The 26462-nt window shown below is 54.7% G+C and overlaps 2 protein-coding genes across 7 annotated transcripts in view; one reads left to right on the forward strand and one right to left on the reverse strand.

Annotated features, from left to right (window-relative positions):
- LOC113914390 lies at positions 1–15514 on the reverse strand. Its single transcript, XM_027579541.2, has 10 exons — positions 15419–15514; positions 14702–15276; positions 5441–5513; positions 4952–5028; positions 4579–4648; positions 3877–3962; positions 3440–3508; positions 3009–3080; positions 2509–2618; positions 1–2061 (listed from the first exon to the last, which is right to left on the reverse strand). The coding sequence occupies exons 1-8, from the start codon at positions 15512–15514 to the stop codon at positions 3035–3037; spliced, it is 1092 nt and encodes a 363-aa protein (XP_027435342.1). The 3' UTR covers positions 1–2061; positions 2509–2618; positions 3009–3034.
- RNH1 (ribonuclease/angiogenin inhibitor 1) overlaps positions 15027–26462 on the forward strand; it is a 12646-nt gene continuing 1210 nt past the window's right edge. The window contains exons 1-9 of one of the 6 annotated variants that reach the window (XM_027579045.1): positions 15027–15157; positions 21512–21617; positions 22739–22843; positions 23129–23299; positions 24338–24508; positions 24974–25144; positions 25240–25410; positions 25535–25705; positions 26002–26172. In XM_027579045.1, the coding sequence (XP_027434846.1) occupies positions 21532–21617; positions 22739–22843; positions 23129–23299; positions 24338–24508; positions 24974–25144; positions 25240–25410; positions 25535–25705; positions 26002–26172 (1217 nt within the window). In that variant the 5' untranslated portion in view covers positions 15027–15157; positions 21512–21531. Of the gene's footprint in view, positions 15158–19098; positions 19266–19294; positions 19483–21511; positions 21618–22738; positions 22844–23128; positions 23300–24337; positions 24509–24973; positions 25145–25239; positions 25411–25534; positions 25706–26001; positions 26173–26462 lie in introns of those variants that run through there. The other 5 variants (XM_027579048.1, XM_027579043.1, XM_027579047.1 and 2 more) reach the window with 5 other exon arrangements.

The raw sequence follows: 26462 nt of genomic DNA on the forward strand, positions 1-26462 counted from the left end.
TACCGTGGGATGGAGTTTATTTTCATTCTGCTGTTTGCCGTTTGCCTCCATGAAAACGCCCACTGTGGGATGGGCAGCTCCTGGGTTTTTGCTGAGCCCCCAGCTCACCCCTCCAGCCCTGGGGCCGCCGCCCCACCCTGAACGGCCCCTTGGTGGCCAGGCGCTCCCCCTGCCCTGCTCACCGCAGCCCCCGAGGCCTCTCCCCGCCGTGGTCTGGCCTGTTCCTGGTGCCGTGAGCGCAACCACACGATCTGGCTTCCTTCCCCGAGCCAAGCGCAGCCCAGGTGCTTCCATGGCATCAAGCGCGTCCGTAGCGTGGTCCTGTGTGTCCCTGATGTAGTCCCCATTTTGGATTGCCAGTGTCTGTTCACCTAAGAGCAGCTTGGGTGCTTCCAGGTTGAGTCGTCGTGCATAAAGCACAGAACCTTCACACAGGTTTTACTTGGATAAAAGATTTCGAACCAGTTGGGTTGATAACTGTGAGCACTTTGGGGCATATGGTGAGGCTCTGTTCAGCTTTATAAGAAGCCGCCAGCCTGCCTTCCAGCGTGGCTGCATGACGCTGCACCCCAGCTCCCCCTGCCCCCAGCCTTCGTGACAGGGGCGTGTGGCGGGCGCTGGTGTCCCGCGGTGGTACGAAGGCTCAGCTCTGTCCCCGCACACACCCTGGATGAATGCACATTGCGTGTGTGTGTGTGTGTGTGTGTGTGTGTGTGTGTGTGTGTGTGTGTGTGTGTGTGCGCGCGCGCGCACGCGCATCTTCTTTGCTCAAGTGTCTGTTCAGGTCTTGTGTCCACTGTGTGCCGGGTCATGTGTTCGATCACAGAGCTGCTTGTTCTCGGTCTGCAAGGGCCCCGCAGTAGATGCGCCATTCCAAGTATCTCTCCCGCTCTGTAGCTTTCCTCCCTGCTCTCTGAATGCTGTCTTTGCAGAGGGCACATTTGTCATTGAGATAAACTCCAGCTTGTCCACGATTCCTCTCTTGCCCTTTTCTCTCCGCTGCAAGCCTCCCCCTCCACGTCCACGGCCCGACCCTCCTCTGGCTTCTGGTTTTCCAATGCCCGGAATGCGTTACCACCACCCTGTTAACGCGGTAAGGGTTGAACCTGGAACCCCACATGGGAATGTCGCTGCGCCCGAGTGCACAGAAGGAACAGGCTGCTTTCGAGGTCGGGGGCAGATCGGCTGAAGTGGAGAATATTTACCGAGAGGCCATTATAGAAACCTCACGATCCTGTGCCCAGGTGTGTCGCTGGGCAGGGCCCGCCCTCACATTGGGGCCCTTCTGTGTGAGGCACGCAGTGCAGTGGTCACAGGGGGATGGATGTTTGGGGTGGTGCCTGGGGGCCTCAGGCTGCTGGAGGCTGGCTCGCCCTGGACCAGGCGTCACAGGTCAGCCGTGACGCGGCCGCCCTCTGAGGGCCAAGGCCGACGCAGGGGCCACCCAGGTTCCGGGGTACAAGGCACCCCCTTCCGTGGAGGAATGTCGACGTCTCCTCATGAGACGGGTTGGGGACGGTCCCCTGGAAGGCTCAGTCCACGCCTGCCTGGCGGCTCCTCGGCGCCGGCCTTCCCGGCCTCCAGCTCGGCCTCCCCGGGGCCCCGGGCTGTGAAGCACACCGCCAGCCGCTGGCCGCACAGACAGAGCTCCTCCCATGGCGATCTGGCTGCACCCCACCGGTCCAGGCGCATACTGCATTCCCGCCCCTCCCGCTAGGCCCCCACATCGTCAGGGTCTCCCCCACACCCGGCGGCTCAACACCAAACCCGGGCTCCTGAGGAGGACGGACCATCCAGAGACTCTGACGGGGGCCGGGGAGGCGCCAACACCGTCTGCACACTAAGGGGCTGCACTAAATCCTTGCAGGCTGGAGCCGGTGTGGGGGGCACACATCCATCGGGGACCCCTGTTTTCTAAGGTGCATACTGAGATGACTATAGACAGTGTCGACCTCAGGTCTGGGCTTTGCTGGGACACACTTGCTGCTGGGGTGGCATGTGGTGAGCACAGGAGCCGGGCTGGACCGGGGACGGCATCTGGGGGTTCATCATACCACTGATCTGTACAAACAGTGTCAATTATCTACCATCAAATGCAGATACATGCAGAAAAACACCAAGAGTGGCTGTCCCTTTGAGCCGGGCGACCCTCATCGGTCCATGTGTGTCGTTGTCCAGCCGAGTCTGTGCTGCCTGGCCCCCGGCCCCGCAGCGCCCCCCCCCACGGCCCCCGCCCTCTGTCGCCGGCTCCTCACTAGCAGCTCCACGCCAGCCTTGGGGGTTCCGCTCACACAGGGACGCCGCGGGGCCCCGTCCCGGCCCCGCAGACCCGGGGAGGGGGCCGCTGGGTCATCCCAAGCACGTTTCCCTACGGCCGGGTTGTGTTTGCTGCCAACGTGCCCCCTCTCCTCAGAGAGCCCGCACTGCCCACCCAGAAGCTCCCTGGGCCACCCCTGACCCTCGGACTGACCCCTGGGGCCCTGGACCCTGCTTGTCCCGCAGCCTCACCTGACCCCATAGCGGTCCTGGAACATGACGTGGTTCTGGAAGGTCCGGTTCACGTCCAGGTCAATTTGCCTGATGTCTCTGGAGAAGAGCTGGGCCTGCTCCTTCACCTTCTGTGGGCAGAACCGGGAAGGAGGGGCCAGCTTCAGGACACGGGACCCTAACTGTCCCCAGCTGCCCTCCGAAGAGGGAGCGCTGCTAGCCACCCCATGAGTGTGTCCCGCGGAAACCGCCTTCCTCCCTCGTCTCTGAGGCCAGGGCCCCCGCACACGGGCCCACCGATGCCCGTGATGCCCGCGTCAGGCCTGGAGCTCAGCAGCCCTGGGCGTGGAGGGGACTCTCGATGGTCAGCCCAACGCTCCTCCCCTCCCCCCACACAGGGGCCTGTCCTCCAGGACTGAGACCAGCCTGGGGCCTGAGCTCGCCTCTCCCCACGGGTTCCCCCAAGCTCCCGCCAAGGCCTCATCCAAGGGCCATGGCCTGCTGGGGGTGGAAGGGCTTACCTCGTAGACCCCTCGCTTGGTGGACTTCACCTTTTCAGTATCGAGCAGGAGGGCCCACAGCTGACCGCGCACCTGTGGAGGGACCCCCTATAAGCCGACGCTGCATCTCCAGGACAGAAGGCGGCGCTGCTGAGCCAGGCCAGGGACGGCTCCGCGGGTCCCCGGAGCACGAGGCCTCTAGAAGGTTCTGGCCTTGGCTCCATGGCGTCTCCAGAGAGGCTGGGTCTCCCACAAGGAGGAGGGGGTGGTGACCCTGACCTGCCGGCCCCTCTGGTGTCCTCCTTGGGCCTGGGGAGACTTGGGCTCGGACAGCAGACTCTCCCCAGGCAGGGGGACTCTCGTGGGGTCGGGGGGAGGCTGAGGGCCGTACCCCCCCTCCGTCGGGACACAGTGCCGTCTGCGGGCACGCAGCGCCCCACCTCCTCGCTGACCTGGTAGTGCTCCCAGCTCCGCAGCATCTTCTCCCAGTTGTCAGCTCTCCGGGTCTCCTGGAGAAGTTGCTGGAACAAGACAAGGGGGCAGCAGATAAGCTGCCCACTAAGTAGACTGGCGCCACTGTCCCAGAGCCCCTCACCCTCTGGAGCCCCTGCTGAACTGACTGGACCCACCGTATGAATGCAGGAGGCAGACACGGGGCCTCCCCGAAGTAGGCATGGCGGCCACTCCTCCAAGGCCCAGCTCCATTCCTGTCCACTTCTTGGGTTTGCCTCCTGGGTCTCTCAACTCCAGCCCAGGCCAGACTCTGGCCCTCAGAGGGCTCCAGGGGTCGAAGCCCTGAGCTGGGGAGCTGGGTCCTGCCTCCAGAGAGGCATTCCTGCAAATGCAATCCCCCCCCTGAGATGGAGGAAGGAGGGCCCAGGTGACTCACTGCCGAAAGCCATGATGGTCCGTGAGCCTGCACCGCGAGAGCTCAGCATCTTCCCATGGGTCCCGTGGAGACCCTGCTGGGTGTGCCTGAAACAGAGGGGGCCGTGGTGGGGGTCCTGTCAGAGCCAGGGGCATGGGGGTAAGGAGGGAACAGAACGGCTCCTCCCTCCCCTGCGTCCTCAGGGAGCCCAGGACCCGCTGAAAATGGCCCAGCAGGAGAGGCAGGACCTGTCTGCCCCACGGGAGCAGCCTGACAGCCCCACCGGCTTCTCCCAGGGATGATCCCCGCCCGGCTTGCCCCGCTCCTACGGGCAACAATACCCACCTGGGTCTCCTCTGCTGGACTCTGGCTCTGATCCCCGCCTGGGACATAACTGCTCTTGCTGCTGAGGATTCCCTTTGGGTCAGAGCCACTCCGGCCTGCCTATGAGCCCCGCCTGGGCCTCCCATGCACCTGCTGCCTATGAGCCCCGCCTGGGCCTCATCGGCTACTGACGACCTGGACCCCTGACAGACCCTCGCCTGTTACTTATGCCTCCCTCCCCCAGATCTCACTTGTTCCTGACGACTCTGGGCCTTGTCTGGGCTGAACGGGCCCATCCTTGGCTCTGGGCCCACCTGGGCCTCCCCTGTGCCTGCAGGCTCTGGGCCCCACCTCTGCAGTGGGTGCTCCTAGTGTCGATGGTCCCTCTCTGGGCCTCACCTGAGTGTATTTGGCTATGATGTTGGCCCGTTCCAAGGCCAGCAGGGTCTCTAGGTCCTCTTTCATGGTGCTGCAAACCAAAAACATCCAAATAGGACCCTACATGAAAACCTCCAGAGAACAAAGGGGTCTGCTCTCTGGGGGCCGATCCCCACTCTGTCTGAGCTGAGAGTGGAGGAAACCCTCTAGCTCTAGGGGGGCACACTTGCTGAGCTGGCAGATCACACGCGGGCTCCCACTCTGTGGCACTCCCACCCCCAGATTCCTTCCCAGTCACTGTCCTTGGACATGCTTCACACCGAGATGACAGGGTCTCTGCACCCCGTTACCAGGAGCACACGGGGGGTCCGGGAGGCTCCGGTAAACTGCTGACCTGATGCTTGGTGTGGGGTCCCCCAGCCCGAGGCTGGCAGCGCGAGGCTGGCTGGAACGGCCGGCCAGCGAGTGTTCCTGTGGGTTTGGGGGGATCAGAGGTGTCTCTGAGATCCTACAAGTGCAGGCAATAATAGGCAAAAAGCAATGAGCTGGACGTCATCCACATGAACGACTTTGCAGCAAGAGTGAGAACAAACTCCCTCCCTGGATGCCAGGATGGTGAATGGCCGAGGAGGGGTGTGGGGGAGAGCAGGAGGGGCTTCGTGGTCCCTGTTGGGGAGGGGCATGCTGGCTCCTGGCCCAGGAGGCCAGGACCCGGGCAGCAGGGGGGCAGCCCTCCCCCCATGGAGCTGTGGAAGGGCTGCACGTGCCGGCTCACGGTCAGCGCCCGGGGGTCCTTGGCCACTGCCTAGGAGGCCACGCCGCCCCCCCCAGAGCCCGAGCCCCCATAGCGGCCCGAAGGGAGCGGGGAGCAGCACACACTCACCTGTGACCTGTCGCTGTGGGAGCCGCACCTCCTGTCTACACGGGGGTCGTGGGGCGAGCGGGTCCATGTGAGGCTGAGCCAGAGACAGAGAGTGCGAATGCATCCAACTGCCTGTGGACACAGAGCTGAGGGGGTGCCAGGCAGCGGCGGAACCCCAGGGTGCCACCGTTCCATCCAATGGGGTCCCGTGTCATCAGTGCACGTCAGTGGGGTCCGTCAGCACTAGCCCTTGCCCCTGAAGGTCACGCTCCCGGGGAGGGTCCTGGCACCACGCACGGTGGGAAGGGGAGCCTTGGCTCCATCCCACCTTCCTTAGCTCCCATGCTCAGGTCCTCCAGGCACCCCGCCCTTCTAGGCAGACTGTGTGTCACAAATGCCCTCCCACCCCCAAGGGTTCACAGCATGCGTGGTCCACGTCAGAACATTTGAGGGGCTCCTGGGTGGCTGAGTCAATTCAATGTCCGACTCTTGATTTCAGCTCAGGTCAGATCTCGGGGTCATGGGAACAAGCCCTGTGACGGGCTTGGGCTTGGTGAGGAGTCTGCTTCAGATTCTCCCTCTCCCTCTGCCCCTCCCCTCTGCTCACACCTGCAAGTGTGCACATGCTCTCTGATAAATAAATCTTTTAAAAAATTAACATTTAAGAACATTTGAGAAATCTTATCATCTCTGCAGAGGTGCCTTCATATTTGTAATGGCTATATAAATGCCTTTTATGGATCCACCGTGATTTCTATCAGAAACCTCTATTCTTTAATATCTATTGAAATATAGTCGACACACAATGTTACATTAGTTTCAGGACTACAACTTAGTGGTTCAACAATTCTTTACATTACTCAGTGTGCCCCACAAGAAGTGTACTTAGCCCCATTAAAAGTTATTAGTATTGACTCTATTCACTATGCTGTACTTTTTAAATTTCTATGTTTTAAAGATTTTATTTATTTATTTGATAGAGAGAGACATAGCGAGAGAGGGAACACAAGCAGGGGGAGTGGGAGAGGGAGAAGCAGGCTTCCCGCGGAGCAGGGAGCCTGATGCGGGGCTTGATCCCAGGACCCTGGGATCATGACCTGAGCCGAAGGTGGACACTTAACTGACTGAGTCACTCAGGTGCCCATGTACTTTTTAAATTTCTGTGACTTCTTTATTTTATAACTGTAAGTTTATAGCTCTTAATATTCTTCATCTATTTTGCCCATCTCCCACCCACTTCCCCTCTGGCAAATCAACCAATGGGATCCATCACATTAACAAAGGACAAAAACCATATGATCATCTCAATAGTTACAGAAAAAGCATTTGACAAAATACAACATAAAAAGTATAGTGGGTTTTGAGGAAACATACATCAACAGAATAAAGCCCATGTATGAAAGCCCACAGCTGATCTCATACTCAGTGATGAAGACCTGAAACCATTTCCCCTAAGACCAGGAACAAGACAAGGAAGTCCCCTCTCAGCCCTGGAAGTCCGAGCTGCAGTAATCAGACAAGAAAAAGAAAAGACATCCACAGCAAAGGAAACAGTCGACAAAACCAAAAGCCAACAAACACAATGGGAGAAGATATTTGCAAATGCCTTATCAGATAAAGGACTAGTATCAAACATCTATAAAAATTGTATCAAACTCGGGGTGCCTGGGTGGCTCAGTCGTTAAGTGTCTGCCTTCGGCTCAGGTCATGATCCCAGGGTCCTGGGATCGAGCCCCACATCGGGCTCCCTGCTCCACAGGAAGCCTGCTTCTCCCTCTCCCGATACCCCCTGCTTGTGTTCCCTCTCACTGTGTCTCTCTCTGTCAAATAAGTAAAATCTTAAAAAAAAAAAAAAAGTATCAAACTCAACACCCAAACAACAAATACTCCAATCAAGAAATGAGCAGAAGACATGAACAGACATTTCTCCAAAGAAGACATCCAAATGGCCAAGAGACACAGGAAAAATGCTCAACCTCACTCATAATCAGGGAAATACAAATCAAAACCACAATGAGCTACCACCTCACACTGGTCAGAATGGCTAAAATTAACCACTCAGGAAACAACAGATGTTGGTAGGAATGCAAGCTGGTACAGCCACTCTGAAAAACAGTATGGAGGTTCATCAAAAGGTTAAAAATAGAGCTACCACATGACCCAGGAATTGCACTACTGGGTATTTACCCCAACGATACAAACCTAGTGATCTGAAGGGGCACCTGCACCCCAATGTTTATAGCAGTAATATCCACAATAGCCAAACTATGGAAAGAGCCTAGATGTCCATCAACAGATGAATGGGTAAAGAAGATGTGGTATATATATATACACAATGGAATATTATGCAGCCATCAGAAAAATCGAAATCTTGCCATTTGCAACGACCTGGATGGAACTAGAGGATATTATGCTAAGCGAAATAAGTCAATCAGAGAAAGACAATTATCATATGATCTCACTCATGTGAGGAATCTAAGAAACAAAACAGAGGATCATAGGGGAAGAGAGGGAAAAAATAAAAGATGAAATCAGAGAGGGAGACAAACCATAAGAGACTCTTAATCTCAGGAAACAAACTGAGGGTTGCTGGAGTGGAGGGGGGTGGGAGGCATGGGGTGGCTGGGTGATGGACATTGGGGAGGGTATGTGTTGTGGTGAGTGCTGTGTGTTGTATAAGACTGATGGATCACAGGCCTGTACCTCTGAAAGCAATAATACATTATATGTTAATTAATTACATTTAAATAAAAAATGTCCCAACAGAGATACAGATAATGCCATTATCAGATAAGGACTTTAAAATAACTATAGTTAATGTTCTTAATTAAGTACACTGTTAAAAGACAAGATTAACTAATTCAGTTCGGGGGAGACGTGGAATCAAAAACAAACAAATGGAAATTCCAAAAGTGAAAAATAGAATAACTAAACTTAAGGACTCAGTGGATGTGGTTGACAACAGATTCGATACAGATAAAGAGAGAACTGGTGAACTAGAAGGCTGGTCAAAAGAAATTACCTAGACTGAAACAGAAAGTCAAAAGGATATAGTCTAGTAAAGAGTATAAGAGACATGTGGGATAGAGTGGAAAGGTTGAGCATATATTTAATTGGATTCCTAAATGAAGATCAGAAAGAGAAGGGGGCGGGGCGCCTGGGTGGCTCAGTCAGTTATGCATCTGCCTCAGGCTCAGGTAATGATCCCAGAGTCCTGGGATTAAGCCCCAGGTTGTCTGCTCAGCAGGGAGTCACCTTCTCCCTCTCCATCTGCCCCTCCCCCCACTCATGTACTCTCTCTCTCTCTCAAATAAATAAAACCTTTAAAAAAATATTGTATGCTTCAAAGGATACCATCAAGGGGTGCCTGGGTGGCTCAGTCGTTAAGCGTCTGCCTTCTGCTCAGGTCATAATCCCAGGGTCCTGGGATCGAGCCCCGCATCAGGCTTTCTGCTCAGCAGGGATTCTGCTTCTCCCTCTCCCTCTTCCCCTCTCCCTGTTCACACTCTCTCTCTTGCTCGCTCACTCTCTCTCAAATAAATAAAATCTTAAAAAAAGAGAGAAAGGGGTATCCAAAATATCTGAAGAAATAAGAGAGCTGAGAATATCCCCCAAACTGATGAAAGATATCAAGCTACATATTCTAGAAGCACTATGAGCATCAAGAAGGATAAATACAAGGAAAAACACATCGAGGCACATATAGTAAAAGTGCTAACTGAGGGGCGCTGGGTGGCTCAGTCGTTAAGCATCTGCCTTTGGCTCAGGTCATGATCCCAGGGTCCTGGGATCGAGCCCCACATCGGGCTCTCTGCTCGGCGGGAAGCCTGCTTCTCCCTCTTCTACTCCCCCTGCTTGTGTTCCCTCTCTTGCTGTCTCTTGCTCTCTGTCAAATAAATAAATAAAATCTTAAAAAAAAAGTGCTAACTGAAAATAGAGGAATTCTTTCAAACACCCACGAAGACATGCTGTCTTCAGAGCGTGACAATAAGACTGACAGAAAGTATAAAAGCCAGAAGACAATGGAGTTGTCTTCATTTTCAGACTACTGACAGAAATAACTGTCAACCTATAATTCTTTTTTTCTTTTATTTTTTTTAAAGATTTTATTTTATTTGACAGAGAAAATGTGAGAGGGAACACAAGCAGGGGGAGTGGGAGAGGGAGAAGCAGGCTTCCCGCCGAGCAGGGAGCCCGATGCGGGGCTTGATCCCAGGACCCCGGGACCATGACCTGAGCCGAAGGCAGACGCTTAACGACTGAGCCACCCAGGTGCCCCCCCCTTTTTAAAGATTTTATTTATTTATTTGACAGAGAGATAGTGAGAGCAGGAACACAAGCACGGGGAGTGGGAGATGCCCAACGACTGAGCCATCCAGGCGCCCCCCAACCTATAATCCTATACCCACTAAAGAATATCCTTCAAAAATAGAGGACACACAAATTTTCAGAAAAGCAAAAACTGGCAGTATTTATCACCAGTAAACTCATGCCAAATGAAACAGTAAAGGGGTTCCTCAGGCAAAAGAAAAAAAAAAGTAACCCCAGATGGAAGTAGGAAGATGTCAGGATTAAAGAGCAACAAAATTCTAAATGAATCCTGACTACATAAATTAATAACAATTTATTAATATTTACTTATTATTATTTATTATTAATTGATGATTATTATTCACAAAGGTCCTTGTACCGTCCAGGCTGTGGCTAATGTATAAACTTATGTTAAGCTTTAATGAGTCAAAAACACATGTATAATCTCTAGAGTAACTACTAAAATAATACTAAAAGAATGCAAAACTACCAAACCAGAGAAAATAATAAAATAAAAATCCAGAAGATGGCAAAAGAAAAAAAAAAGAGAAAAACAGAAACAGAATAGGCAGAAAAAATAAAGAGCCCAAAATGTATCAATGATTAAATTAAATGTAAACAGTCTAAATTTTCCAATGAAAAGAGAGATTGTCAGAGTAGGGAAAAAAAACCAATGTCAACTACATTCTACTTATAAGAGAAGACCTTAAATAAAAGAATCTAGAAATGTTAAGAGTAAAGGAATGGGAAAAAGCATACCATGTAAGCACTACCCCAAAGGAAGCTGGCATGGCTGTGTTATCAAAAACAGTCTTCCCAATCAGTGTCCCGAGAGATGCATGTCAGCCATCTGTCACAGCTAACTCAGGAAGGGAACGGGCAAGCTCGGGTGTGCTGCTGTGGCCAACTGCTCTGTCCAGGGGAATCCTGCAGGGGTGGACAAATCAAAGGCACAGCTCCTGGCCAGGTTTGCCAATATTGTTGAACAAACTTGGTAAACGCATTGCAAGAGAAGCCAAAAACTCAAGACACAAGGGTTTGGGAGGCAGAGAGAGATTTATTTTGGATGCCAGCAGCCAGGGGAGGTGGCAGGCTCAGGCGTGAACAGCCAACCTCTCTGGCGTCAAGATGGACCCTGAGAGTTTTACAGGAAGAAGTTCAGGGGGTACGTGCAAGAGAGCAGGCAGAGAGCACGTGATCCTGGGTTGGGGGGGTCGGTACATGTTCAGCGTGTGGTCCTGGCTTGGGGAAGGGACATATGGCGGGTGGTCTTCTAGGCATTCTGTTGCTTTCAGGGCTTTTCTGGCCTGGCAGGTGGAATGTTCCAGTCACTGTAGAAGAGCTCATCAACGCTTCAAGCAAGTGCAATAAGAAATCAGAAAAATGGGTTTCAGTTAGTTAGAGTATGAGTTAAGTGCTTGCTGGCATACAGAGGAGCATCTCAAAGGATAAAGAGCCCATTTGCTGGGATGGAAAGATGAGGCCTGTGACATAGTCTAGAAATAGAAAAGCACAACCTAACAGAACTGAAAGGAGAAACGCAACTGTGGCTAGAGAGTCCATATCCCTCTCTTAAAATAGTTGACAAGACAAAAGAATCCACCAAAGATGTAGATTTTATTTTATTTATTTTATATTTTTATTTATTTGAGAGAGAGAGAGAGGCAGAGGCAGAGGGAGAAGCAGGCTCCCCGCGGAGCAGGGAGCTGGATGCAGGACTCGATCCCAGGACCCTGGGACCATGACCTGAGCCGAAGGAAGATGATTAACCAGCTGAGCCACCCAGGCGCCCAAAGATGTGGATTTTAACCAAAGATTCACAAACCTGACATGACTGACATTTGTATTACAAAAACCATCACGGAAAGAAATAGAAAAACCTGAATGATTCTAGAACTACTAAGGAAATAGAATCCATGACGTAAAAACTTCTTCAGAGGGCGCCTGGGTGGCTCAGTGGGTTAAGCGACTGCCTTCGGCTCAGGCCTTGATGCTGGAGTCCCAGGATCGAGTCCCGCATCGGGCTCCCTGCTCGGCGGGGAGTCTGCTTCTCCCTCTGACCCTCCCCCCTCTCATGCTCTCTCTCAAATAAATAAATAAATAAAAATCTTTAAAAAAAAAACTTCTTCAGAAGAAAACAAAGACTTCACTAATGGATTTTATAAAACATTTAAGGAATAGTTAGCACCGATATCACACAAATGCTTTGAAAAGACAGAAAATTTGGCAACATTTTCCAACTCACGTTAAGAGGCCTCCACAATCTTGGTACCCAAACTACCCTCCCAGGTATACACTCAACAGAAAGGCTCACATACACTCGTCAAAGGACACGCATGTTCATAGCATTGCTACCCGTAATAGCCCAGACCTCCTGTTTTGGAAACACTGGTAGCTGTACATCAGGAAGGACTGGGTAAGTAAAACATGGTATATCTATGCAGTAGAAAACACAGCAGGGACACCAACTAGACCACGTCCGCTCACAATGAAATGGACGGCTGTCACTCACTGTTCAGCAAAGAAGATAGCATGCAATATAATTCCGTTTATATAAAGCCCAAAAACAGGCAAAAATGAGCCTGTGGAAGTAGAGATAAGAAGAGGGTTGTTTTTTTTTAGAGAGTAGATCTTTTTTTTTAAAGATTTTATTTATTTATTTGAGACAGAGAGAATGAGAGAGAGAGAGAGCACATGACAGGGGGAGGGTCAGAGGGAGAAGCAGACTCCCCGCCGAGCAGGGAGCCCGATGCGGGACTCGATCCAGGGACTCCAGGATCATGACCTGAGCCGAAGGCAGTCGCTTAACCAACTGAGCCACCCAGGCGCCCCTAGAAGAGGGTTTTTTAAAACCCCTTTGCCTTTGCACGTGCTTTCCTCCATACCAAGTGAGCTCAAGTGTCTCCTGCACAAAGTGGCTTCCCTGGCCTCACCGAGGTAACTGACCGAGGGGCCTCTGGTGTCCACTACTGCAGAGCTGTGCACAGCTGTCCTCACCAGCTCCTGTGGGCAGGCTGGTGTGTCTGACCCAGGGTCCTATAGGAATGTCTAATCTTTGCAATGTTTACACGCAGGAGGGGAAAGAACGTCATCCCTGCGCCAAGACCACCGTGCCAGCACAGGACACAGGACTCCCGAAGCACATGCTGTTCCCTTGACTGGCTGCTTCCTCACTGTATGACTGAAACCAGCAACTTAAAGCCAAATCCTTTTCACTTGTGCCAAGGAGCCTAAGCCTGAAAAGGGTATGCAAAAGTTCCCCTACACCTGCTCCTGTGTGAACTTCCTCCTGCCAAATGACAGAACTTAACCCATAAATTAGAGGGCACTCTACATTCCAAACGTTAGGACAAAACCCATCTGGTCATCTCTGGTGTAAGTTACAAACTACCAATTACATAACTACTCACACAAACTCAGAGCAGTCACTGATCAAGCTTAATCCTCAAACACTTGCTACTCCATCCTAAATGGGTTCCATTTCACTTGAGGGGTTGTTGGGGAAAATCCAGTGTGCTCTATATGTTCACTACTAGCATTTTCTGTATGTGCCTTATATTTCAATAAACAAGATATTTTTTATTTTTTAAGATTTTATTTATTTATTTGACAGAGAGAGACACAGCGAGAGCAGGAACACTAGCAGGGGGAGTGGGAGAGGGAGAAGCAGCCTTCCCACTGAGCAGGGAGCCCGATGTGGGACTTGATCCCAGGACCCTGGGATCATAACCTGAGCCGAAGGCAGATGCTTAATGACTGAGCCACCCAGGCGCCCAAACAAGGTATTTTTTTTAAGGAATATATTTACAGAAGCAGAATAGGAACAGGGACTCCACCCAAAGATACCCCTGGGTAGCATCTCACAAACACATACTGGGGTTTCTCTCCTTGGCCCCTCTGTTCCTGTGTCCTGAGACCCTCTATGTTGGGATGCTGCAACAGGCATTGAGGAAAAGGCAAAACTAATCCAAAGGCTATTTCTGAAAACATGTAGTTCGGTGGGGACTGAAGCCTATGGGGCAGGTGGGGAGGGGCTGGATCAAGAAGACAGAATGAACACTAGAAATGAGCAAGAGTGGTCCCCTCTGGTAGGGGACAATGTGAAACTGGGGGGGGGGGAAGTACTTCTATATACCAAAAATCCCAAATCCCACATCAGCTGAACTAAGTTTAAAAATAAAGATAAAGATGGGGCGCCTGGGTGGCTCAGTCGGTTTAGCGTCTGCCTTTCGCTCAGGTCATAATCCCAGAGTCCTGGGATCGAGCCCCGCATCGGGCTCCCTGCTCAGCGGGAAGCCTGCTTCTCCCTCTCCCACTCCCCCTGCTTGTGTTTCCTCTCACTGTGTCTCTCTCTGCCAAATAAATAAATAAAATCTTAAAATAAGAGAAAAGTTAATCACAATGATTCACAGCAAGTGAATAGTATAATTAAACAATTTCTATTAAAATTGTTAAAATAAAACTTTAGCACTTGAAGAAGTAAGTTCTCAGGAAAAGCCAGTTTTTTCTGAAGCACCCTCCCATCCCTTTTGCTGCAGCAGGAACTGGCGCTCCTGGAGGACAGGTACCTTGCTCCTTACTGCTCCTTCCGGACCTTTCTTGCCCTCCTCAGTAAAACTCCCAGCTTTCCATTTCACATCCTCGGCTGAGCACCGCTTGCTCACTCAGTGGACACGGGCCACGCCCCTCAACTCCGGGTCCCTCCTCCCAGGCCCGGCCTCCCCCTTCCATGCTTCCCCCCACCAGGGATTTCTGCCTGTTCGGCTCAGTGTTGAATCCTCAGCACCTACAACACAGCCGGGCACAAAGGGGTTACACAAGAAATATTTGTTGAATGAACGAACGCATTTAGTGAGACACAGAATTATTAAGTTTTTGACAATAATAGATAAATAAGCCACTGCCCATTGATTACGAACGTTGCCTTAATGAGAAGACCTTTGTTACAAAATCACCTTTGTGTCGACCTACCTGTATACCGCCCAGTCTACCAAGTGGTCGGTGCTCCGCAGAGTACCGCTGTGCAGAATGTCCAGCCCCAGACTTTGCCCCAAGTCGCCGAACCGAGTCCCCAGCCCCGTCACGTTAATGTCACCGCCTGGGCCGGACGTCCGAGGCACACCTGCCAGGCGGTGTGCCTGGTGTCCACACCGGGAGGGCCGCGCCGGACCACCGCTCCGCCCCGCGACCACGTCCCGCCAAGCAGAGCCCGCGTCGGCCCCATGCGAGGCCCCGCCCCCGACGCGAGGCCCCGCCCATAGCACGCAGGCCCCGCCCGCAGAGCCTGCATCCGCCCCACGCGAGGCCCCGCCCCCGACGCCCAGGCCCCGCTCCACCGCCCGTCCCGACGCGGCAGCAAGACCGCGCCCCTCCGGGCCCCGCCCCCGTCGGGCGTGGGCCCTCCCTCTCCCAGTCCGTCGTCTGGAGGTCAGTAACTTCTGCGGTCCGTGCCTGGGGTCTGCTCTTACCGGCGCCCGCCTGTGGACGCGCGCCGGGCGCTCCTGCGGCCATGCTGCCCGGGATAAATGCGCGCTCTTGAAACGACACTGGAGCGCGGGGTGCAGGAGCAGGGGGAGCGGGGTACAGAGGGAAGAGGAGTGGCGGGGGCGGGGGGAAGCGCGCCAGGGCGGGAGGTCGGCGCGTGCCGGTGACGTCAGAGCGTCCAAATGCGCCCTCGCGCGTGCGCACCTGCCGCCGGCCTGCTTCCCGGGGCATGCTGGGAGTCCGTGCGCTGGGGCCCTGGGTGCGCGCCTGCATGGTCTGCGTCTTGGTGGTTCTCCCCATACATTCTCGAGGTTCGATCTGATCCCCTGGTCTTTTGGCGCCCAGCAAGTACACAAGCAAGGGCTGGCTAAGCCGACATTTTACCCCAAGTTGAGTAACCCTCGACCGTTATTCCCCAAAAAACAGCTCCCCCCGCACCCCGGGAGGACAGCCCTGGCAGAGAGGACTTTCCCGGGTCACCGCACAGGATGCCGGGCCTTGGGCATGGCATCTCCACTCCCGGCAGCTCTGCCCGTGTCTGGGCACCCGAGAACCCTGGGAGAACTGGTTGGACAAATCACGTGGGGATGACAAAAACGTAAATGGGACAGCACCTTGGGGAGGAATTGGCTGAAATTTAAAAGGGGAGCCCAGGCACTTTGCATTATTGGGCTGGCATAATTGGCTCGCAGGTATGGGGATACGGGAATGTGGGCAAAACCGGTGGACTTTGCAGCGTTTCCGGTCGGCAGGTGGACAGTGTCTTGGAAGGACTTCAGAACCAGGCAAGCCCCCCTGTTGGGTGGTGTACCAGGAAGATAACCACGTGGGAGAATATGCTGTAAAGCCTGAAAAATCTGAAAGCAGTCTAAGTGTCATTCTATAGAAATCGATTGCGTAAACTGGCTATGTTCAGACAGTTGCACGATGTGGCCATTAAAAGTTAGACTGTGTGGGGCGCCTGGGTGGCTCAGTGGGTTAAGCGTTTGACTCTTGATTTCAGCTCGGGTCATGATCTCAGGGTCCTGGGATCGAGTCCTGCATCGGGCTCCCCGCTCAGCTGGGAGTCCGCTTGTCCCTCTCCCTCTGCCTGCTGCTCCACCTGCTTGTGTGCTCGCTGTTAAATAAATAAAATCTTTAAAAACACATAAATGTTTACAAGGTTAGACTGTTACATATTGATTAGTGTACCTGTATATTCATGTATACATTGTATACATAACTATTCTTAGGTGAAAAATACAGCGGCTCATAATGCATTAGTTTCCTGCTGCCGTTGTAACACGTTGTCACAGATTTCTTATTTTACAGTTCTCTGGAGATCAGAAGTGGGAAGTGGGCATTAGGGAGTTAAAGTATCCATAGGCCTGGTTCCTTCCAGAGTTTCAAAGGGGAGAATCTGCTTCTTAGCCTTTTCCAGCTTGTGGAGACTGCCTTTGTCCATCTTCAAAGCCCAGCCACTTCAGCCTCTGCTTCCATTGTTCCATCTCTGATTTTGACCCTTTTGCCTCGCTTCTGTAAGGATCCTCATGACTACTTTGGGCCTACCCAAGTCATCCAGGAAAATCTCCCCATCTCAAAACCTTTGACTTAGTTACATCTGCAAAGACCCCTTTGCCATGTACGGTAGGGATTCAGACATAATCATCTTGATTATCCTGCCTACCATTCCTAATATTTCTTATTTTTTAAAAAATGTGTATTGTGCATACAGAGGAGTAGGAGCGCACACGCGGATGTCAGAGCTCTGTGGAAGGTGGGCATGCTAGGGCTTTCCGTTTTATTTCTATCTTCTGGGTTTTTTTTTAAAGATTTTATTTATTTGACAGAGTGAGAGAGGGAACACAAGCAGGGGGAGTGGGAGAGGGAGAAGCAGGCCTCCCGTGGAGCAGGGAGCCTGATCCCAGGACCCTGGGATCATAACCTGAGCTGAAGGCAGGCGCTTAACGACTGAGCCACCCAGGCGCCCTTCTTCTGGTTTTTCCGTAAAGAGCACATACTGCTCATGTGGTAAAAATCATGTTTTACAGCAAAGGAAGCCATCAACAAAATGAGAGGGCAGCCTATGGAATGGGAGAAGATACTTGCAAATGACATACCTAATAAGGGGTTAATATCTGAAATATATAAGGAACTCATAAAATACAACACCAAAAAAAAAAAAAAAACCCCACCAAAAAAACAACCCCAAAACAAGTAATCTGGTTAAAAATGGGTAGAGGAGGGTTGCCTGGGTGGTGAGTCGGTTAAGTTGTGGGATTGAGCCCCACATCAGGCTCTGCATTCGTTGTGGAGTCTGCTTGAGATTCTCTCTGCCCCACCCCCAGCCCCGTGCTCATGTTCACTTTCTCTCTCTAAATAAATAAATCTTTTAAAAGTTGAAAAAAAATGGGCAAAGGACCTGAACAGATATTTCTCCAAAGGCATACAGATGTCTAACAGACACCTGAAAAGATGCCAGTCATCACTCATAATCAGGGAATACAAATCAAAACCACAATGAGTCATCACCTCACATCTGTCAGGATGGCTAAAATCAACACGACAAACCACGTGTTGGTGTGGATGTGGAGCAAGGGGAACCCTTATGCACTGTTGGTGTGGATGAAAATTGGTGCAGCCGCGGTGGAAAACGGTATGGAGCTACAATCCAGCAATTCTGTTTCTGGGTGTTTACCTGAAGAAGACAAAATGTGAAAGTTGGTTGGAGCTCTCCACCCTCACCCCTCTGCTTCATTCTCAACCACCCTCAGGCTTCAGTAGCTTCTGCCAGAAACCCAGCTCCACCCTCATTTTCCTGCATCAAGGTGGAAGAGCTGCTCACTGCCTTCACTTGATGACTTGTCAACTTGACCACTTGACCTGCTCTGAGGGAGCTTATGGAGGGGTGGTTGCTTCTGCCTTGGCCCATGTCTCTCAATCCACTGGGTTCTTTGGGACCCTTGACCCCACGCTGGTGGCCCAGACCCCTTTGTCCATTGGTGCCCAGCAAGCCACCCAAGCAAGGACTGGCCCAGCCAAATATTCTCCCCAAATTGAATAACCCTCATTTAGTTTCCCCAAAGAACCTACTCCACCCCCAGCCCCCTCATTCCCCACCCATACTGTGCTGCCCTCTGGTGGTCACAAAGATTATGCCAGGTCTGCGGCGAGCACCGGTGTTGGTGAAACTGAACACCAAGGCACCTTCCTCCCAGCCTGCCACCCCCACCGGAGGCCTGCTGGTGCTGGGGAGGAGACCTCCCAGACCTCTGCCCTGACTCGTTTTTATCCTGCGTTATCCCCCGCCTTGCACTCTCCACAGTCTAAATGCTATTAATTTACTTTTTGATTTCATGCATTCCCCACATTGGACTGTGAGCTCTGTGGGGCCTGAGACCTTCGCTCTGCTTTGCTCACCAATGTAGCCCAAGCGCCCGGCATACTGCTTGGCAGTCCGTAGGTGTTGCGTAGGCCTTGGTTGAAGTAGTGAATGCGTGTGTGATGAGAACGCATCCAGCATCCCTTCTCTAACGAGCATACAAGTCAGTAAACAACCTCAGCCCGTGCACACGGGAGAGCTGACGCGCTCCAGCTGTGCGCGCCCCGGGAGGTGACCTAGTCGGCAGAGCGATGCAGAAAGCTCCCAGGCCCCCGTCAGGGCGTCTTGTCCCGCATGTTTACAACACATAACAAGGGACCCGCGAAGGTCTCTCCCCCTGCCAGTAATGGGTGTGCTAACGGGCAGAGTACCGGTGTTGCAGTGTAAGCCCTGACAGTCGGGTTTTCTCTTTTTTGCAATGCAAATGCTTGAGTTAAGATTTGCTTGCGGAACACCCGCTTCAAAGACGGCTGTCTCCAATAATCACACTGCCCGGGAGTGCGGCTAATGTGCCCTAGGAGAGGACTGAGGGCGGGGGGCGCGGGCTGGCCACCCCGGTCCTCTGCGTGGCTTCCGGGCCGCCGCCAGGTCCATCGCCCCGCCTGCGGACCGCCCCAGCGCGGGGCCCCGCCCCGGGATGTGGGGCAGACCGCACTCCTGACCCCAACGTAAGCGGAGGCTCGGCGGCAGGTGAGTTGCGCAGTGCCAGGGTGCGGGGAAGCGGCGCGGGGAGTGGGGGTGGGGGGTCCCTGCGGGCGAAGCCCGACCGGCCGCTTCCTCGCAGAGTAACCCCGCGAGGGCCTGGGACACATGCGCAACCTCTGGTGCGCGCGGAGGGCGGTGACGGCCCTGGGCGGCCTCGCGCGGACCCCGGAGCACCCCTGGCCGCCCCCCGCGCCTCGCGCAGGTAACCGCGCCGTCCGCGGCCGCCTGGCTTGGGGCTCAGTGGGCCCGGGACGCGCTCCTGTCTTCCAGTTCGGCCCGGTGGTCCCGGGCCGAGGGCGCCTCCCCCTTGCTCCTGTCCCCTGGGCGCGGCCCTGCGGAGCGGCCCGTTCTCACGTGAAGGCATTAGGTGGCCTGTTGGGACACCCTAGGGAGCAGCCCAACTGGTGGGGGTCCTGATTCCGGGAGAAGCAGTGAGACGGCGTCTTTGGGGGGCGTTATCAGTTTTCATGGGGTTCTCGAAGGGATCCGTGACCCGTAGAGGTTAAGAAGTGTCCCCCTAGTCCCAAGGATCAACCAAGAGGTTCCCCCAGGGCCTGGTCAAGCCGTGGGGTGGGGGAGGGGTGCGCTCAGTTCCTCCGTTCGGGTTTCCCGTTCTCCTTCTTAACCTCAGATCACCTCGGGAGAGCCCAGCCCCCAGATATCAGACTGGATTGTGAGAGAGGGTCCTTCTGAACTCGCCCCTCCCAGTCCCGTTCTCCAGCGATGATGACTAAGGGTTCTTGAGGAGGGGATTTACTGACCACACCCTTGGCGCTGCTGGGGCGGGTCTGGTTTTTGCTCTCGTGGCCAGGGCAGTGGGCTGGGCGGACTCTGGGTACCTCCTTTTGTTGGTTGTGTGACAGGGCCAGTTACCGAGACCTCCTCCCCTCAGTTTTTTTCGGCTGGCTCATCAGTTAGGATGTGCACACGTGAATCTTGCCTGCTGGCTGGCACTCACAGCCTTTACTGGCTGTGCCCGACTGGCTGTAGGCTCTGAACTGGCCTGGGTCCAGGCGGGGAGTCCTCACTTCTTCAGCAAGGCCAGGCCCTGCTAGGCACGGCCAGGAACAGGAACACAAACGAGGCACTATTTCTAGGAAACGGGTTTCACAGAGCCAGGAGCCGCACATGGGGTTGAGTCATCCTGATCTTTCTAAAAGGCAGCTGAATGGCATTATTTCCTGGTGTGAATCCTTGGGCTTTCTCATTGCACTTGAATGAAGTCCGCTCCCTTCCCTGTCTCCATCCCAGCAGGATGCTCTCTTCTGCTGGCCCCCACCTTCAGGGCCTCAGGAACATCCCAGTGCAGTCAGCGCCCACCCCAAACTCTGGTATCAGTAGACAGTTAATCATTTCTTCGAGCTCTGTGCTGTCCCTGGTGAGGTGTTTCAGGGCCTGTGACCTGCTCCCATGCAAGACTCATTTGCCAAAATCCTGCCTGATTTCTCTGTGGGCCTGGGCTGACCCACGGTGGGGCAGGGGATGTGTCCTGGCCTGTTTGGAGTTCCCAGCCCCCAGAAAGGGATTGTGGACATAGGCACCCCGAGTGGCCGCCCATGAGTGCACCACCAGAGTGTAGGCCAGTGGGCCTGGGGTCTCCACTTTACCTACTCAGCCCTTTCCAGGGCACCTGTCGCTGGTGCCCCTTGGACTGTTAGCTCACCACAGGCACCTGCCCTCCCACCCAGCTGCTTCAGAGTGGGGAGGCCTAGGGTTCTCCCAAGCAGCTCAGGTCCACGCTCACAGGTAGGGGGCTCTCTGGCCAGGTGGGGCTGTGGCACTGCTCGGGTTGCTGGCCCTTGTGCTCCAACTAGCTCGGGTCTCTACACTGTGGTGTCACCCAGGCAAGTGAGAGGAAGGGGCTTCAGATGGCCAGCAGTGGTCCTGGCTCTCCTGGGTAGGAGGGACCCATAAAGTCTGAGTGCAGGAGACCGAGGGGTGAGGCTGCCTCCATTCCCACGGCTGTGTCTCCAAGCTCTGCGGTCTGTGGTGCCCTTTGTCAGGAGAGCCCAGTGGCTGCAGCCTCCCCTTGCTTGCCCCCATTTCTGCTCCTGGAGGCTGAGGTGGAGAAGGGTACTGGCCGGGGAAAGGTGTGGCTTATGAAACATCAACCCACCCCACCCCCACCCTTGGGGGTCCTGTTAGGACTTTTTTCCATCTTTGGGCTCTCTGGCCTATCAGACGTTGAGAGAGTTTGGCTAAGATGTCTCCTCCCTCTGCCTTCTACCTAGAAAACACTTCTCCTCGAACCATGAACCTCGACATCCAGTGTCAGCAGCTGAGTGACGCCCGGTGGACAGAGCTCCTGCCTCTGATCCAGCAGTACGAGGTGGTCAGGTAGAAAACAGCCCTGTTGGTGTGCGTGTGTGCAGGGGTTAGTCTGCGGCCTTCGGCCACCACCCATGAGTGAGTGTGCTCCAAGAGCACTGGGATTCTGGACTCACAGTGTAAATTTTATATGATTTTCACATGGCATGAGATGTTATTGTACTTTCTTCCATTTGAAAATGTAAACCTTTCCTGGCTCAGGCTGGGTGGGCAGGAGGTGGCCTGGAGGCTCTGAGGGCAGGTGGGCAGCCTATCTCTTTCCTGTGGGAGTGGGAGGCGCTCGCTGCCCATCCGCTGCCCCTGCTGGGCGTCAAGACTGGGTTTTGTTGTTCAGCTTCTCAAACCCACAGGTTCCCCAGGGTTTACAAGCAGGAGACGAGTGCCTGCTTACTTTTTCTCTTTTTTACTTACTTGAAATAGTTGTAGGTTTATAGAAGAGTTAGACAGTCAAACGAAGAGCCCCACACGGCCGCCTGGACTCGGACGTCACCAGCTCTTCCCCTCCTTGTGCCCGGGTCTGTGCAGGATCCCGCTTGAGGCATTTAACTTCGCGTCTCCTTGGCCCCCTCCCGTCCGTGACAGTCCCTCTGTCCCTCCTTGTCCTTGGCCATCTGACTCTTGAGTCTGCACAGGCTCTGGAGATGTCTTGTCATGGCTGAGACACAGGTTTTTGGTGGGAATACACAGAAATGCTGTGGTGTCTGCCTGGCATATTGTGCCCTGTCGATTGCTATGGCACCATGGGGTCACCCCTAAAGGTCACCATGACCACCTGTTCTCCACTCTAAAGTCACTGTTTTCTCTTGGTAATTGATAAATATTTTGGGTGAGGTGCCTTAAGACTGCTCAAACCTTTGCCTACTGATTTTGTCATTCACCAGTGGATCTTGCCAGAACAGTTGTTATTGGGCCTTTCCCTAACTGGGATTTTTAATTTCTTCATTCCTTCCACATTTATCTGTGGTCATTCTCTTGTGAGCAAGAGGTGGCTTTTCTCCCACCTGTATCTGTTGGGTGTTTCCCTTGATCCTGGGTTACAGTCAGCATCGTTGCCCAGCTTGGTGAGCCCCCCGGTTGTGCCCCTCTGAGGTGCCCTTTCCCAGCACTTCCTTGATTTGGTTTTTCCCTAGACATAGGAGCTTTCATGTGCCGACTGTGCCCCACAGGAAGGTTCAGAGAGCACAGGGCCCCGGACGTGCATCTGTGGATGTGCCAGGGCCTGCAACAAAAGCATCGTGAGATGATCCATACACTTCTCTGTTTCTTTCTTTTTTTTTTTTTTTTAAGTAATCTCTGTGTCCAGTGTGGGGCTTGAACTCACCACCCTGAGATCAAGAGTCGCATGCTCCTCTGACTGAGCCAGCCAGGAGTCCCCCTGTTTCATTTTTTATTTTTTTTATTTTTTAATTTTTTTTTAATTTTCATTTTTTAAATGTTTTGGTTGTGACCGCCCCTGCTCCATGTTGAGTTCCACTAATAGGCCAGGACCTGCTGTGTGAAGTGACGTGTCCCCTCCACAGGCTGGACGACTGTGGCCTCACGGAGGTGCGGTGCAAGGATATCAGCTCTGCCCTCCAAGCCAACCCCTCCCTGACCGAGCTGAGCCTTTGCACCAACGAGCTGGGTGATGCCGGTGTGCACCTGGTGCTCCAGGGCCTGCAGAGCCCCACGTGCAAGATCCAGAAGCTCAGGTGAGCCTGTGTCACGGCCCGCGTGCAAGGTCGAACAGGGATGAGGGTAAGAGAATGAAACATAAAAGTATGGGAACAGGAGGGTTGCCCACGGGGATGCCGCGAGCAACAACTTTATTCTTACTTACACACTTTATATAAGTTCAGGTTATATAACAATAGGACATAAACAAGTTCCACAGGTTCCTCCCTGCCCTTCTCCTGGCTCCGTCCTGAGTTTTTGGTTCGAGGCCAGGTTCCTCAAGCGCATAGTTTCTTCCCATGCCTTCATAGGGCCCGGTGCGCTATTTTTCAGGGCTTATCAATAACACTGTGGTTTTCTTAGTCTAAATACAACTCGGGCTAGCCAGTACCACATGTTCTTGTATGGGGGCAGTCAGGTGGCCATGGTTCAAAGGGATCAGGGAGCCTTTGCTCTACCCGATTAACCCCTTTGTTGCTCATGGCTCCCGACAAGCCTGGGTGATCCACGTGGTCCCAGGTGCTTGCCCCACCCCAGGCTCAGGTCTGAACCTACTTGGACAGCGCAGGGCACTGGGGCTTGCAGGCAGCTATGGGTGGGCTGGAGGCAGCAGCTCGTGTCTGGGCTTCAGCCAAAGGTCCTGGAGCGTGGGGGCCCTTCCTGCCTCGTCCTAGGGCCCTGTTCCCCTGTGGGGGATGTGCTTGTGCCACCGCCCTGCCTGTCATTCCTGGGCTTATGGCCCAGCTTCCTCTGGGCCTTGCAGTGCATCTGAGCAGCCCTCCTGCTCTCTGTCCTTGGCCCGGAGACCCCAGAGCCCTGTCCGGAGGAGGAGGAGCAAGCCCTCTTACAAGGCCAAGCTTGGTGGGCTCCCCTGGGATTCAGGGACTGTGGGGGCTCCTGTCCTTGGCCCGGAGACCCCAGAGCCCTGTCCGGAGGAGGAGGAGCAAGCCCTCTTACAAGGCCAAGCTTGGTGGGCTCCCCTGGGATTCAGGGACTGTGGGGGCTCCTGAGGGCAGTTTGCATGGGGACCACAGCTGACGGGGACCCTGCTGATGGCCAGCTTGGGTGTGCTCCAGCCTCCAGAACTGCTGCCTGACCAAGACTGGCTGTGGGGTCCTACCTGATGTGCTGCGCTCCATGCCCACCCTGCGGGAGCTGCAGCTCAGTGACAACCCGCTGGAGGATGCAGGCCTGCAGCTGCTGTGCAAAGGACTCCTGGACCCCCTGTGCCACCTTGAGAAGCTTCGGTGAGTGTGTGATCTGCCACCCAGGCCACTCCTAGCCCTGCACCCCTGTCACTCTGGTTTTGGGTGAGCCCCTGCCCCAGCACATCAGCTGCAGGGAGCTTTGAGGAAGGGGCTCTCACAGACCTGCAGATGTTCGTCCTGTGTGATGCTGGGGCTGTGGCCCAGAGCTGAGAGCTGGCCTGTAAGCCCACATCGAGAGCCGATGGGCTCAGCCATGGAGGAGGGGAGCCAGACCCAGCTCGGGAGCCTCTCTTTCTCCCAGGTCTAGTGCATCCCAGGCGTGGGGTGGGGCTTCATGGTTAGTGGCCGGCTTCCAGAAGGCTTGGAGCACCCACACTCCCAGGAGATGGCCCCTTAGCTACTGCTGTGCTGTCCCTGCCCAGCAGCCCTCCAGTCTCACAGGCCCTGCAGCCCGGGGCAGGAAAGGAGACCCGGATGGAGGTCCTGACACCCGCCCACCCCCAGGCTAGAGTATTGCAACCTGACGGCCGCCAGCTGTGAGGCCCTGGCCTCGGCGCTCAGGGCCAAGCGGCACTTCAGGGAGCTCGCGGTGAGCAACAACGAGGTCGGTGAGGCTGGCGTGCGGGTGCTGTGCCGGGGCCTGGTGGACTCTGCCTGCCAGCTGGAGGTGCTCAAGTAAGCACTGGGCCTGGCTGGGGAGGGTCCGCGGTGGGGGGGGGGGGGGGGCGCGCAGGGGCTTCCCAGCCCAGCCGGCCCTCCTGTGCCCCCAGGCTGGAGAACTGCGGCCTCACAGCGGCCAGCTGTGAGGACCTGTGCGGTGTCGTGGCCTCCAAGCCCTCATTGCAGGAGCTGGACCTGGGTGACAACAAGCTGGGCGACCAGGGCATCGCCACGCTGTGCCCCAGCCTGCTGCACCCCAGCTGCCAGATCAAGGTCCTGTGGTGAGTCAGCACTCGCCCTGCTCCCGCGGCCGGCCGCGGCCTCAGCACGCAGGTGGGGGGTATCTGAGAAGGTCGGCCGTGTTGCCTCCGAGTGCCCTGTGCTGACGTGTCCCTGGCCCGGCAGGCTCTGGGACTGTGACATCACCACTGCGGGCTGCAGAGACCTGTGCCGTGTCCTCGGGGCCAAGGAGAGCCTGAAGGAGATGAGCCTGGCGGGCAATGCGCTGGGGGATGAGGGTGCCCGGCTGCTCTGTGACAGCCTGCGGGAGCCTGGCTGCCGGCTGCAGTCCCTGTGGTGAGTGCAGTCCGGGCGGTGGCCGCAGACGGCTGGGCCTGTGCCGAGACGGGGCCCGAGGGCACCCCATGGATGCGGGTGCTGCCAGGGCCCCGGGGCCCAGGGCCAGGGCAGCTTCTGTGCCTAAGGGCCAGTTAGGGGTGCGGGGCCTTCGAGATGCAGGTGCCTCTACAAAGGGGGGGGGTGCTGTCTTTGGAGGGCAGGGGTTGGGGGGGTTCATGCTCAGGGCCACAGGGGCCTCCGAGAGCACCCCAGAGGTGTGGGCCCCAGTCAGGCCCTGGTCCTGTTTCGCCCAGGGTGAAGTCCTGCAGCTTTACGGCCGCGAGCTGCCACCACTTCGGCATGATGCTGACCCAAAACAAGCACCTTGTGGAGCTTCAGCTGAGTAACAACAAGCTGGGAGACTCTGGCGTCCAGGAGCTCTGCCAGAGCCTGGGCCAGCCTGGCACCACGCTGCAGGTGCTCTGGTGAGCGTGCCTGAGGGACGGCATGTGTGCGCAGGGTGGCACCATGCTGGCTGGGCGCTCGGTCTGATGGGTCCGTGCGGGGGCGCCTCCCAGGACCCCTTCTCCCCCTCCTGCCGTCTCTAGTACTTCCCAGAACTCGCCTGCTGGTCTCTGCTCCACGCTGCCCTACTGGGTCCTGCGGGCCCGTGTTCTTTGCCTCGTGTGGGTCCTGGTTCCTTTACTGGGCTGGACGCTTGGTTGCGCTAAAGTGATGTGCCTGATGGCTTTTCTAATCTCGTTTTGACTTGTGG

Source organism: Zalophus californianus, chromosome 11, assembly GCF_009762305.2.
Source record: "Zalophus californianus isolate mZalCal1 chromosome 11, mZalCal1.pri.v2, whole genome shotgun sequence".
Lineage (NCBI taxonomy): Eukaryota > Metazoa > Chordata > Mammalia > Carnivora > Otariidae > Zalophus > Zalophus californianus.

Excerpts from the sequence above, each read along its gene's own strand:
- LOC113914390 (XM_027579541.2), bottom strand. The coding sequence starts at position 15,514 with ATGGGGAGAACCACCAAGACGCAGACCATGCAGGCGCGCACCCAGGGC. Across the intron at positions 4,649-4,951 it reads GACCCCACACCAAGCATCAG|CACCATGAAAGAGGACCTAG; the intron begins GTCAGCAGTTTA and ends TTTGGTTTGCAG. Across the intron at positions 3,509-3,876 it reads GACCATCATGGCTTTCGGCA|CAACTTCTCCAGGAGACCCG; the intron begins GTGAGTCACCTG and ends GTCTTGTTCCAG.